The following is a 12,010-nucleotide window of genomic DNA, read 5'->3' as shown; positions in this document are numbered from 1 at the left end:
GTGCATTCTTTAAAAAAAACGCAACTGGAGTAGATAGAACTTTAAAATTGCAGTTTTGATTTGTTATTGTATCTTACATGATAATGTTTACGCCAAATTTGCAATTTGACATGCACCCTTTTTTAAATTCCGCTTCTTTTATATGTAATGCTATTTGGATGTCTAGACAAACAAAGACATTAAAATATACTAATATTGTTATGTTCCTAAATTCAGTTAGAAAGGGTACAACGATGCACACTGTAGAAAGCAAAAGGGATGAACACATTTCCATATTCAAAAGTTCAAATTACAATCACTAATAAGATTTGTTTATTTTACTAATTCCATTTTTCAAAACAGTGACTGAATGACTGGAAGTGCCGTCAACCTTCACCAGTTACAATTTAAGAAATGCTTTAATAGGGAGGGGGACGATTTCAACCTATTTTTTTTCCAACCGGTAATGCACACCTTTTTAGAATGTTAAAAGTTTGAGCTATCACGTGATCACAGCTTCTAAAACAGAACAACAAGACAATGAAACGAACGGTTTGGACACCAGAAAAATGAGTGCGTTAAAGTGAGAGGAATCCTCCTTACCTGTTGCCGGGCTGATGGCCTCCCGCACTCTGTGATGCGAGCAGCACAAGAGCAGATGCATTCATTGTAGTGCCCTCGGAGGCGTGACCACGAACGCATCACTCTTTAGCAAAGTTGAGTGACAGCCTGCTCTGGCTCCTCGGACCTGCAAACAAGCATCACGCAATGCTTGTGAAAACCTGCGCATCTCCATATTTTCAATTCTGTAAGATGCGTCAACATATAAGTGGAAATAAATAAATGATGAAAGAAAATACAAGAGTGTAGCCCAGGAGTGGGCAAACTGCTGTGCTTACATGACACATTGGATTTGTAAAACCAACATGTTGGCCCAAATCACTCGGAGATGGGATTAGAAAAAAATATGTAATTTGTTGTAAAATACGTAAATTGATCGAAATAGTAAAATGATAATTCGTACTATTTTTACTGTATCATAAAATGTAGTTAATATACTGTAATTCATTAACCAAGTATTTGTCAGGAAAAATGCTTTTTTGACAGTTTAACATTTTCTGTAAAACAGTTTATCCTCATAAAATAATAATTCCTGCACCATTCTTAACATTATTTAAAATTATTTAAATATAAAAGCTTAATTAATTAACCAATTACTTCGTGAAATCAAAAAATACATTAACACACATGTATTTTATTCTGAACAATATTGCAGCGCTCCGTGACTGCGGCCAATCATATTTCAGCTGGGCTTTTCCTTTCAGAACTTGCGTGGGATTCACAGTTTTGTAGCCACTCCGTGACAGTACAGGTAGCTGCTGTTGTCCGTTTCAGAAGAGACCATTCTGACAAAATTCAAACACCCCTCTTAGTTTAGTGCATTTGGTTTGCCCCGCAGCGCTTCCTCCATTCCGTTTTGACTGTTTGACCCGCTCCCTTCCGCTGACAGGCAGCTGTCACACGGCCAACATGTTGTCCAGTTCCCGGTGTCTCTCCAGGAATATTGGTCGCTCCCTTTCTGCGATCCGCCAGGTAAGCCAAAAGGCACAAGTCCGACAGTAGGAGGCTACGCCCGGTGAGAATCACTTTGGGCGGGCGTTGGTTTCGCCTCTGTCATCGCTAGCATTAGCTTTAGCATGAGCGCCGCCATTGTAGGCCACGGAAGAGGCCGTAACATTGTAAGCCAAGGACAGTATGACACCTTGCCTTTTAAGTGTTTAGTGCTCTCCGTGATGCACTTGTAATACGTTTTATGCACGAATGTTGCTTGTATCGACCGAAATGGTCTTCATATGTAAAACGTTTTGGTGGGATTGAAGTTCAACTTTGCATTACTGTAGTCGCCACCTAGCAGTGACATGCTATTATCAGCTCACCTAACTTTTAGGTTATTCGGCTGGTTAGGTTGAACTTGCTTGTCAAACGAAGCGTAAAATACCAATCTATTTCATGATGAATAGAATTGTGCCAAAACCGAAAATGAATGACAGGGAAAGGAGGTTGGGGGCACCGGGCAGAATAGAATAGTGTGTTTACTGAATGTTAAGTTAGTTAAGTATTTTAGCTGCTTAATTCTTTGTACAAAATTTTGCCGGTCACATTGGTAAGCCATACTGTGCTTGTTTTTCTGCAAGATTGATTGTGTCAGAGTGAGCATCGTCTAGCGTTTTACCCTTCGACTCAGGGTGCTATTCCTGCCGTTTACTCCCACTGCCTTGTAGGTAGACCTCCCAACTGTCAACACTAATCATTGAAATAATTTACAATATTACATTTTGTCTGCCCCATTTTCTGAGCTCGTCTATCTACAGGGAAGTTCGTTGGGCGATTTGGATCAAATTTAATATCTCGACATTTGTGACAGATATCTCTTACGATCAGGAAAGGCAAAGTATTCAACCAAAAGAATGTGGAAAGTCTCGTTTTTAGTCACAACGTACAGACGGTCATCAATATTAACAAAGTCAGCAATAAAAAAAAATTAACATTGTACTGCAACTCTAACAATGAATCTCCATTTTATGCTACAAATTTTGTTGCATGTGTGCTGGTCAGCCATCAGAACTTGTAATCGCTTTTTGAGGATCCCTATACAATATGTTCTCCTGTATCACATTTTTAACCCACAAAACGACAGTGTGTCACGGAAACACACAGATTGCTCGAGGACAAGGGGAACAATGAAGACAAAACGGGGAAATATTGAGAGACGGGGCTTGCTCCCATTCACCTGAATGGACAGGGTGAGGTGTCAGCCACTCGTAGGGATCATTACTTCAAGCTTTGAGATATCTCATACACACGTGCATATGAAATTATGAATCATAGTTAGATATTGTTAGATATTGTTATAAAACACAATGTATGTGTATTATACACTAGAGGTGAAATGACAAGATAATGTATGGATAACAATGCCTTGTTATGCTTTTATCTTGATGTTGTTCCCGGCAGCGTGACGCTTCGTAACTGCTCACCTGACTTGTCTTCCCAGTCCTGACTGTTGTTGGGGTGTTTATATTTCTGTAGCCACCGATGTCAACAACACGTCATCGTCCTGAAATCAAGTTTAGTTGCTAAAAGTTGATGTTTTCTGTGTTGCATTATTGTCATTTTATGTGGTGTGTTTTGTAAAGCGCTTTGTTACAGCTTGGGAAAGCGCTACATGAAAAAAGATGTATTGTGTTGTTTCAAATGTGTTTTGTCTTTGCATAGGGAAATAATGTGTTGACTCGCAGAGGCGCAGCAGGTACATGTCAAGTCCACACTTGTGCTTATGGGTTTTGTTGCTCTTTTGGCATTATTGATGTCTCACTGTCCTTTTCTTTGCAGCTATATCAACTAGCTACCCTTTCGCTGCCAAGAACACTATGTAAGAATACACTCACTTTGAAAACCGCACGATTCGAAAGGTAAAACATGTTGTCCCTAAAGCGTTGGAGCAAATGTTTCTAGCTCCTGGCATAGGATGTTAGTGGTTTATTTTATTTTATTTTTTTTTGGGGGGGGGGGGTGTTAACTCTTTTCAGAAGTGTTTCCTATCCATCTTATTCCTGAGGGCTCTGATGTGGAATCATTTGTGGGCATGACTTCCTTAAAGACACCCGAAGTAGCATTGAGCCATTGGTTCGAGTGGCTTTAATTTCCTGGAGCAGTTTTGAGCATTGGTTTTTTTTTTGTTTTGTTTTTTTTTTTTCATTTTCTAAGCGATCATAAGCCGCCATAACATTTAAATAATTCCTTACAGAGCTTGTGAACGTGTTATACTGTTGACGGTTGTACTAACAACCAGTATCAGTAATCCTGGCCTTTTTTTTTTCTTCCTCCTAAGAAGCGCGGTTGTAGTAATGTCTCTTTTAATCCCTGATAACTTGTATTCCCACATTGTTTAAGTCTATAACCGTAGTGCACTCATGCGAACAGTTGCCATGTAAACAAAATTCCAGTTCCCATCAGAAGTCGCGCCCAAAATGCACGCAAAGCCTCCTGGAGGCCGGGAATAAGGTTGACTTGACGATTTCACATCTTTATCGGTACCGCAGTAGGTCATGTTATGCATGAATAATAGTTGCATTTATTTCATACATGTTTTAATATTATTTTCTCTTCTAAAGAAAATCTGATCCACGCTCCAGTGTCTTCCAAGTCCAATACTTCAGGACCTCTGTTGCCTACAGTATGTCTCATATTCTATTTTGTGTGTACATACATACAGTGCTGCGAAATAGTATTTTCCCTCTTCCTGATTTCTGTGTTCTTTGCATATTTATTCCATCCAGAGTTGATAGTTCAACGCATCAATTTTAAAGTCACACAGAGACCACCCAAGGAAATACAAAATGCAGTTTCTGAAAGCCAATTTAATTTATTGAGGCACAAGAAAAATCCAAACCTACCTGTGCCTCTGTGAAAAAGTAATTACCCTCTGATCCTCATAATGGTTTCTGCCACCCTTGGCGGCAATAACTGAAATCAAACATTTGCGATAATTGGTGATGAGTCTTTCACATCACTGTGGAGGAATTTTAGCCCACTCTTCTTCGCAGAATTGCTTCAACTCTGCCGTATTGGAGCGTTCTCTAGCATGAACTGTCGGTTTAAGGTCACACCACAGCATAATGAAACTGCGTTTTGTATTTCCTTGGGTTGTCTCTGTGTGATAATAAAATTGGGTTGTGTGTGTTAAATATGCTATTCGGACAGAAATCGGGAAGGTGAAAAATAGTTTTAAGAGTGAATCTCTTATGGGTTATCGACATTAAGTTAAATATTTTCACATTTTATTTTTTGATGTTCGGTGTTCGAATCTGGGCTCCGGCCTTCCTGTGTAGTTTTCATGCTTCCCTCCGCCATTGAAAATGAATGCATGGGCCGGCATCCTACAAGCAAGCACCAAATTCAGAGAATTTTACTTAAGAAACTAACACAATATTTTGGGGGGAATTTTCTCTCTCTAATGTAGTTGTTGTTGAATGTATGAGTCTCCCTTTATATATACTGTACATAGCTACAAGCACACTGTACAATTCGAAGTGGATTTGGGACTGTACATCTAATATTGTCTTTGTGGCGAAGGAGATGAAGTCCTCACCATTAAGACCCCTGCCTTTGCGGAGTCTGTTACAGAGGGGGACGTGAGATGGGAAAAAGGTAACTCATTTTGTCCTCGGCTCAGTAGTCGCTTGCCACGTAGCCTGTGTAGCGCCACCATTTTGATCGTGAAACAAACTTGTCTTCCTACAGCCGTGGGGGACACTGTTTCAGAGGATGAGGTGGTGTGTGAAATTGAGACTGACAAGGTAAGCGAATGCCATAAAGACCACGGGTAGCAAATAAAAGCACATAAATAAAAACCATTGATTATCTTTGTGACGGTTTAATCAAACCATAATCCAGCACCTTTATCATATGCAGTGGTGAATAGGAGTGTAGCGCGAAAAAAAACATACAGTACGCCGTCTTAAAATTGTGTGGGTGACCTAGCAGTATGGTGAATAGTTTTCCAGATAAAGGTTTGAAATTAGCTTCAAATATGAAAGAAATAATAATGTTCATGTGTTTGTTTGTTTATTGTTTATTGAGCATATATAGTATACACAATAACAGGTTGACAAATGTCAAACAAAAATTATGTAAGGAAAATTAGAAAGTAGATAAAAGAAGAAAACACACATCACAGTTGTATGCTCAAGAGAGTAGGAAGAAGTAAGTAACTTATCTAGTCCTACCCCTTATTTTGTAGCAATTTGATTTGGTCATTTTTCAAAACAAAGAAGAAAAGAAAAATCTACATATCATCAAATGCTTTTACCCTTATGTATACTATTTATACACCTTTTGGTTTGTATATATATAGTTATTCTTTCTCCTTTTGTATTTAAATGTTCTGATATTGTAATTATCATTTCTTGAATACAATTGATAAGTTGTGTTCTTCTTTCGACTAGACATCCGTGCAGGTTCCTTCTCCCGCCGCAGGGGTGATCGTGGAGCTTTTGGTTCCTGATGGCGGCAAAGTCGAGGGAGGAACGCCTCTCTTCAAGCTTCAAAAAGGCCGTGTGTACTTTAGAATTTGAAAGAATAACAAATCTATTTCTTGTCACTTCTGAGTTGCATAGCAATCAATACCTTTCAATAACCAATTCTTCAATCACCCAATGCTGTAATGGCAAAATGCACCGGATCCTCATTTTGCCGCATGTCATGTTAATGAGCGACAGGGTTGTGTCAAACACCGTATATCGCCCGCGTCTCAGTTTCTCCTGGCTCCTCTCGTTCGCATCATGAATACATGTTTTAGTCCATCAACCGCGTCATCTGTTGCTAACCTAAAACCAGCTCATCAGCTCACCTTGGACCTTTCAGCTGGAGCTCCTCCAGCTGCAGCCGCCCCAAAAGCGGAGGCCCCGGCGGCAGCTGCCCCTTCACCACCACCTGCTCCTGCATCTGCCCCTCCGCCTCCTCCCCCCACCGCTTTTGACCCCATTCCAACCACGATGCCCCCCGTGCCACCTGTGCCAACACACCCTATGGACGCCAAACCAGGTTAGCGCGGTTATATGAGAATTAATTCACAATTCCTGACATTTGTGCTGTTGAGGTACTAGAATGCCGATGAATCTTATATTTATTTATTTGGCTCTGTGGGCAACTGCGCCGGATAGCTTTGTGATGTTCACTGTTTCTTTGTGCCTTTTTCCACAGTGTCATCCATCAAGCCCACCGCACCGGCAGCTCCTGTTGTTGGAGGCGCGAAAGTAGCCCGCACGGAAAGCAGGGTAACCACCGAAGCAAAACATCCAGGGAGAACATTTTTCTTGCCAAGAATGGAATTACACACGACTGCCGAAACTTAGAATTCTGTTTCTGAATTCAGGTGAAGATGAACCGAATGAGACTGAGAATCGCCCAAAGGCTGAAGGAAGCCCAGAACACCTGCGCAATGTTGACTACCTTTAATGAGATTGACATGAGGTAAGAAGCTGTAATTGGTCAAGCAACATCCGTCCTTCCCTTTACATCAGCAGTGGGCAAAATATGGAATGGGGGGGCGCCCACGTTCTTGAATCCGACCCACCCATTTGTTTCGTAATTTGATTCTATTTTTCTCACTGAAAAACTTTGAATTAAGATCTACTTATTTGTTTTTGAATTAATACATTATATTTATCCATTGAGTGACGGTGATCATTTATTTTGAAACGGTCAAAGATTAAATTTAATTAACCAAATGCAATAAATTCAACCTTTTATGTGTCACCTACTGAATGACAATTATTTGTAAATAATACAGGTTAGGAAATGTAACTGAATAATTAAGAATTTAAAATATTGTGTTTTACATTTTTAGTCATCTAATTGGGCACAATGGCATGCAAAATAATACAGACTGGATTTGTTTCTACCAGTGAGTGCCCATTTCATCGACAGTGAGCTACCGGTCAATCGTGGAGGCAGTGTCGGTAGCTATCATGGCATTAACTCAATCACTGCCAAGTTTTACGCTGTAGATATAATGTAGTGTAGCTGCCTGTCAACGCCAGTCAACGATTAAAAAAAAAAAAAAAAGCAAAACGCTCCCGCCTCACATCCATTGTGGAATGTGTCACTTAATTGATGTACTATATCATTGTTGATGTGTTATGTTTATAGTTCTGTTGTATTATTTTGTGTTAAATTGTTTGTTGCAGCTGTTGTAAAAGCGCCGGATGGAGATGCTTTGTATATTTACAATCTATGCATTTGAACGGCATACAAACATCTCTAAGTTTTAATAGTCAATTGTGGGCCCCTGAGCATGACCTTTTCCCCACCACGTCTTTATTAGTCATTTGCTCTTCGACGAGCAAGTATGCAAATATTTTCATATTCATCCGTCTTTCTAGGTGCTAGTGCACTACTGTGGTTTCGTAAGTGCAAATGATCCTCACACAAATGGCTACAGATGGGAATCTGCCTCAATCGAGAAAAGCTTTTTGAAACCGGATCCCCCGGTCTGAAACACCGGAATGTAAATATTTGGTCATAAATCCATCTAAAACAAAGATAAGAAATGTTAAAACGGGCTTTATTAATTTAAAAGCAAATGTTATTGTCTGCCCTCGCCCCCGGTGCTCAAGAGAACACTTTGAGGATTTCTTTCCTCCGCAAATGCGCGGTGTCAGCTTTCGGCTATTGAAGCTTTTCCGTGTCTCCTAATTGGATTGACATTGACAATCTGGAGGAAGACTTCCCAGGCTCGGGCTCATCTGGAGCCGAAGGAGGCGGTCAGAGCGTGAGGCGGCAGCATCTACCGGGGGCCCGCAGAGACCTGCGCCCTGAGTGGAAGGGCAGCCTCCACTGATAGGGGCTTTTATGTCAGCCCAATAAGATTTACACACTCTCAAAAGTGAAGATTTTTATCGCTTCTTCTCTCCTTTCTCACGGAGTCTGTGTCTTGGGAGGGGATAATTGTGTTAGCAGAGAAACCCTAGAGCTTTACAGACAGGAAAACAAACAATTAAAAATCAAGATAAAAGTGGAAAATGAGCCTAGGTAAAATGATTTGTAACTTCTTGCAGGTTCTAACAAAGAGTAACCGGCAAACCCTGGCAATAAATAGTCCAACATTAGCATGAGGTGCTTGCTAGCGCCATCACCACGGTGACACTTGGCCGGGATGTGTTATACAGTATGTCAAGTGCTTTTTAAAATTGTTCAGCCTGAAAGCAAAAGTCACCACCAAAATTCCCCCTTCAGACTATGTATGCTTTACTTGCTTCGCTAAGCGTTTTGTTCAAGGCTTTCAAAGTCATTACATTTTGTTCTTGAAGTAGTAGAATATAATATAGAAAAGAATTTTAACGCCCTCTCTATAGTTCAATCAAAAGTCACATTCATCATCTATCAATTTGATCAATTTCATATTTTATCACAAATTTAGTGGTCAGCCCGCTCATGTCAGTTGAACAAAATATTGATCTGTGTTGAAAATGGCTTGCTCCGTTTGACAATGTGAACGATTGATGCGGTCTTTTGAAAAGTGAGGACTTTGAAAGCATGTGGATTCCACCCACCGCCAGTGACATTTAAATGGATTGAGATCTCTGTATTGTTAAATATTTGGGGGCTGCACGCGTTATTTACCTCCCCCCTCAATTGAGACTTTATCTTGCTTTCCTTGCCTAGCAACATCTCTGAGATGCGAAAGACCTACAAAGACGCCTTCCTGAAGAAGCACAACATCAAGTTAGGCTTCATGTCTGCATTCGTGAAGGCATCCGCCTACGCTCTGAGCGACCAACCTGTTGTCAATGCTGGTAAGGGCCTCGCCGCACAAAACTGCCTGGCATCTCACTTTGGTTTGACTTGACTCTCTGCACGCTGCACAGTAGTGTCAAGTTGTCTTTCAATGTCATCCTCAAAACCATACAGTAGTTGCACTCTGTGTGACAATTTTTGGTGCCATGTTTGCTCCCTTTTTTTTTCCCAGTCATTGATGACACAACCAAAGAGATTGTGTACAGGGACTACGTCGACATCAGCGTGGCTGTGGCCACACCAAAGGTAAGCCAAGTGTGTGTGTGTCTATGTGTCACGCTCGTGGTAAATGTTCACAAATTTTCCTTGTGACTTCTCCCTCAGGGCTTGGTTGTTCCTGTTATCAGGAATGTTGAGGGAATGAATTTTACTGACATTGAGAAGACCATCAATATGTTGGGCGAAAAGGTTTGTTTGTTTGTTTGTTAGTTTTTTTTGTTCTTCAAAAATGTCTAGCCAGTGAATACATATAAATCAGTGACAGAAGCAAATAATGTGAGGTTTGCTCCACTTTCTACTCAGTACCAAGATCCTAATTTTAAAATACATCACAATACAATGATGCTCATGTTAACGTTCCTTTTGAAGCCTGTCATCATAGTCCAGACTGCTCTTGTTTTGGTGCTGTGTGTGGACATGGTTTTGCTGTTGCTTCTCAGTTAACGGGTAGATCTGTTCTTGTGGAATACTCCTGCAGGTGTAATAAATTTACTGTATCCAAAAACAAGATATAATTGGTTATCATATCATCCAAATGGATGAGTTGCTTCTCGTGCATTAAGCAACATAAAGGTGGAGAATGTCAAAGTGGCCCTTGCATTCTTTTCTTGGACAAAAAAAGTTTGAACACCCCTACTCTAAATTGGCCACATGTGTAACTGTGAGTGAGTGAGTGCTTAATTATCTTTGTGACCTGCTGGCAACCAGTCCAGGGTGCTCCCCACCTCTCAACCAATGGCCACCTGGGATCGGATCCTACTCATCTATGACCCTAATAAAGCTAAGCAATGTGGGAAATGGATGGATGATGTTGCGAAACAGGGTGCATTATGTAAAAAATGGCACTGTTGTGATAAAGCTGCTTAGCTCATTTGAAGTGTTATTTTGAATATCTGTTTGTAGGCCCGCAACAACGAACTGGCTGTGGAAGACATGGATGGAGGAACGTTCACCATCAGCAACGGCGGCGTGTTCGGCTCCTTGTTCGGCACACCCATCATCAACCCGCCTCAATCTGCTATATTGGGCATGCATGGCATATTTGACAGGCCCGTGGCTGTGGCTGGCAAGGTTTGTGTTCTCCATGTGGAAAGAGTTAAGAACTGGCCCCTATAGGTGCGTCGCAATAAATTTGAAAAGTATTTATTTCAGAGGTTAGACAAGTGAGACTCAGCGATTCAGTACACTGTAAAATGTGTGTGTGCGTGTGCTGTTAGCAGCTAGCAAAAAAAAACCGAGTGACCAACTTAAAAAAATGGAGTATTACACGAGCAACAATCAAAATGATTTTTAATAAATACATTTGGCAGGAATTGGCCAAAATCTGCCTGCCCTCTGGACATCCATTGTCCTTTGCGCGCGATCTGTATAGTATAGCATAAATATTACAAATTTGTCATTGTGATGTCTTGCAGTTAGTTCTATACTTAGTGCATGCGTGCACATTAAGACAACTGACTGTTCACCAAAACTACCACTTACATCTTTGTGGCGGCCGTTTTTTAAACAACTCATCCACTTTGAATGCTCAGGTGTACCTAATATTGTGGCAGGCGAATGTAATGTGTAATTTGTGTACATCCTGAAGACTTTAAGGATGATTTAGAAAATCTGTGTTTGCAATTAAAGCAGCACTGCAAGTTCTGCAGTGCCATAAAGTACCACAGGGTGGTGCTTTATTCCACCTTATTATGAAATTCTGCACTTGCTGGTATGTTTCTGTATTTATAAAAAGGGCTTAAAATTGGAGCCAGAAAGTTCAATGTATTTTTTTAAAATTATAAATTCACCATGATCAAAAATTTACTTTGTCATGCAAGTTGAAGATTTTTGTTGTTGTTGTTACTCCACAGGTGGAGATCCGTCCCATGATGTACGTGGCCCTGACGTACGATCATCGCCTGGTTGACGGAAGAGAGGCTGTCACCTTCCTGCGCAAGATCAAGTCTGTAGTGGAGGACCCCAGGGTGCTGCTCCTCGACATGTGAGCGCCCACGTCAGCTCCAGGCCCAACTGACTGAACCGCCCCACACAACCGGTGGCTATAACCCACCCTATGGACATGACTCAAACTATTTGATTTTGTTTTTTTGGTTAACAGTTGGGTTGTGCAATATAAGGTTGGCAGTCATATAAGGGTTTCTGGTCATTAGATCAAATAGTATATCCAGTCTTGTATGTTCGCCATATGTAATTTTCTACATACAATGTGTTCAAGTTATTAGATGGAAAATCTAGGTTCAACATGCTTGCTGAAAGAATGAGAATGCGTTGAAACCAAGGAACACAATGTTATGTCCAAAGTGAAGAACTGTTAATTGGAGAATTGATGCTACTACACAACAATGTGGAACATTCTCCTCATGCTCTGTTAGAATATTTAAGAAAAAAAGTTTTAATAAAAATCAAAATTATGGGACTTAATGTGTTTGTGTCTCGGTGGGCAACAGTG

The 12,010-nt window shown here is 40.6% G+C and overlaps 2 protein-coding genes across 2 annotated transcripts in view; both read left to right on the top strand.

Moving 5' to 3' along the window:
• ift43 (intraflagellar transport 43 homolog (Chlamydomonas)) overlaps nt 1-12,010 on the top strand; it is a 294,545-nt gene that overhangs the window by 204,756 nt on the left and 77,779 nt on the right. The gene's annotated exons all lie outside the window — the stretch shown is intronic.
• Nucleotides 1,424-11,977, top strand: dlst (dihydrolipoamide S-succinyltransferase). The gene is made up of 15 exons (XM_086126779.1): nt 1,424-1,572; nt 3,256-3,289; nt 3,373-3,412; nt 4,155-4,216; nt 5,116-5,190; nt 5,284-5,339; nt 5,988-6,096; nt 6,406-6,585; nt 6,745-6,818; nt 6,917-7,014; nt 9,208-9,338; nt 9,512-9,585; nt 9,664-9,747; nt 10,462-10,629; nt 11,412-11,977. The coding sequence occupies exons 1-15, from the start codon at nt 1,510-1,512 to the stop codon at nt 11,544-11,546; spliced, it is 1,383 nt and encodes a 460-aa protein (XP_085982905.1). The 5' UTR covers nt 1,424-1,509; the 3' UTR covers nt 11,547-11,977.

Source organism: Hippocampus guttulatus, chromosome 13 (genome assembly GCF_054856545.1).
Source record: "Hippocampus guttulatus isolate MCC_2025c chromosome 13, RoL_Hgut_1.0, whole genome shotgun sequence".
In the NCBI taxonomy this organism is placed as follows: domain Eukaryota; kingdom Metazoa; phylum Chordata; class Actinopteri; order Syngnathiformes; family Syngnathidae; genus Hippocampus; species Hippocampus guttulatus.
The sequence above is the reverse complement of the archived record's forward strand: the minus strand, read 5'-3'. Positions and strand labels throughout refer to the sequence as shown.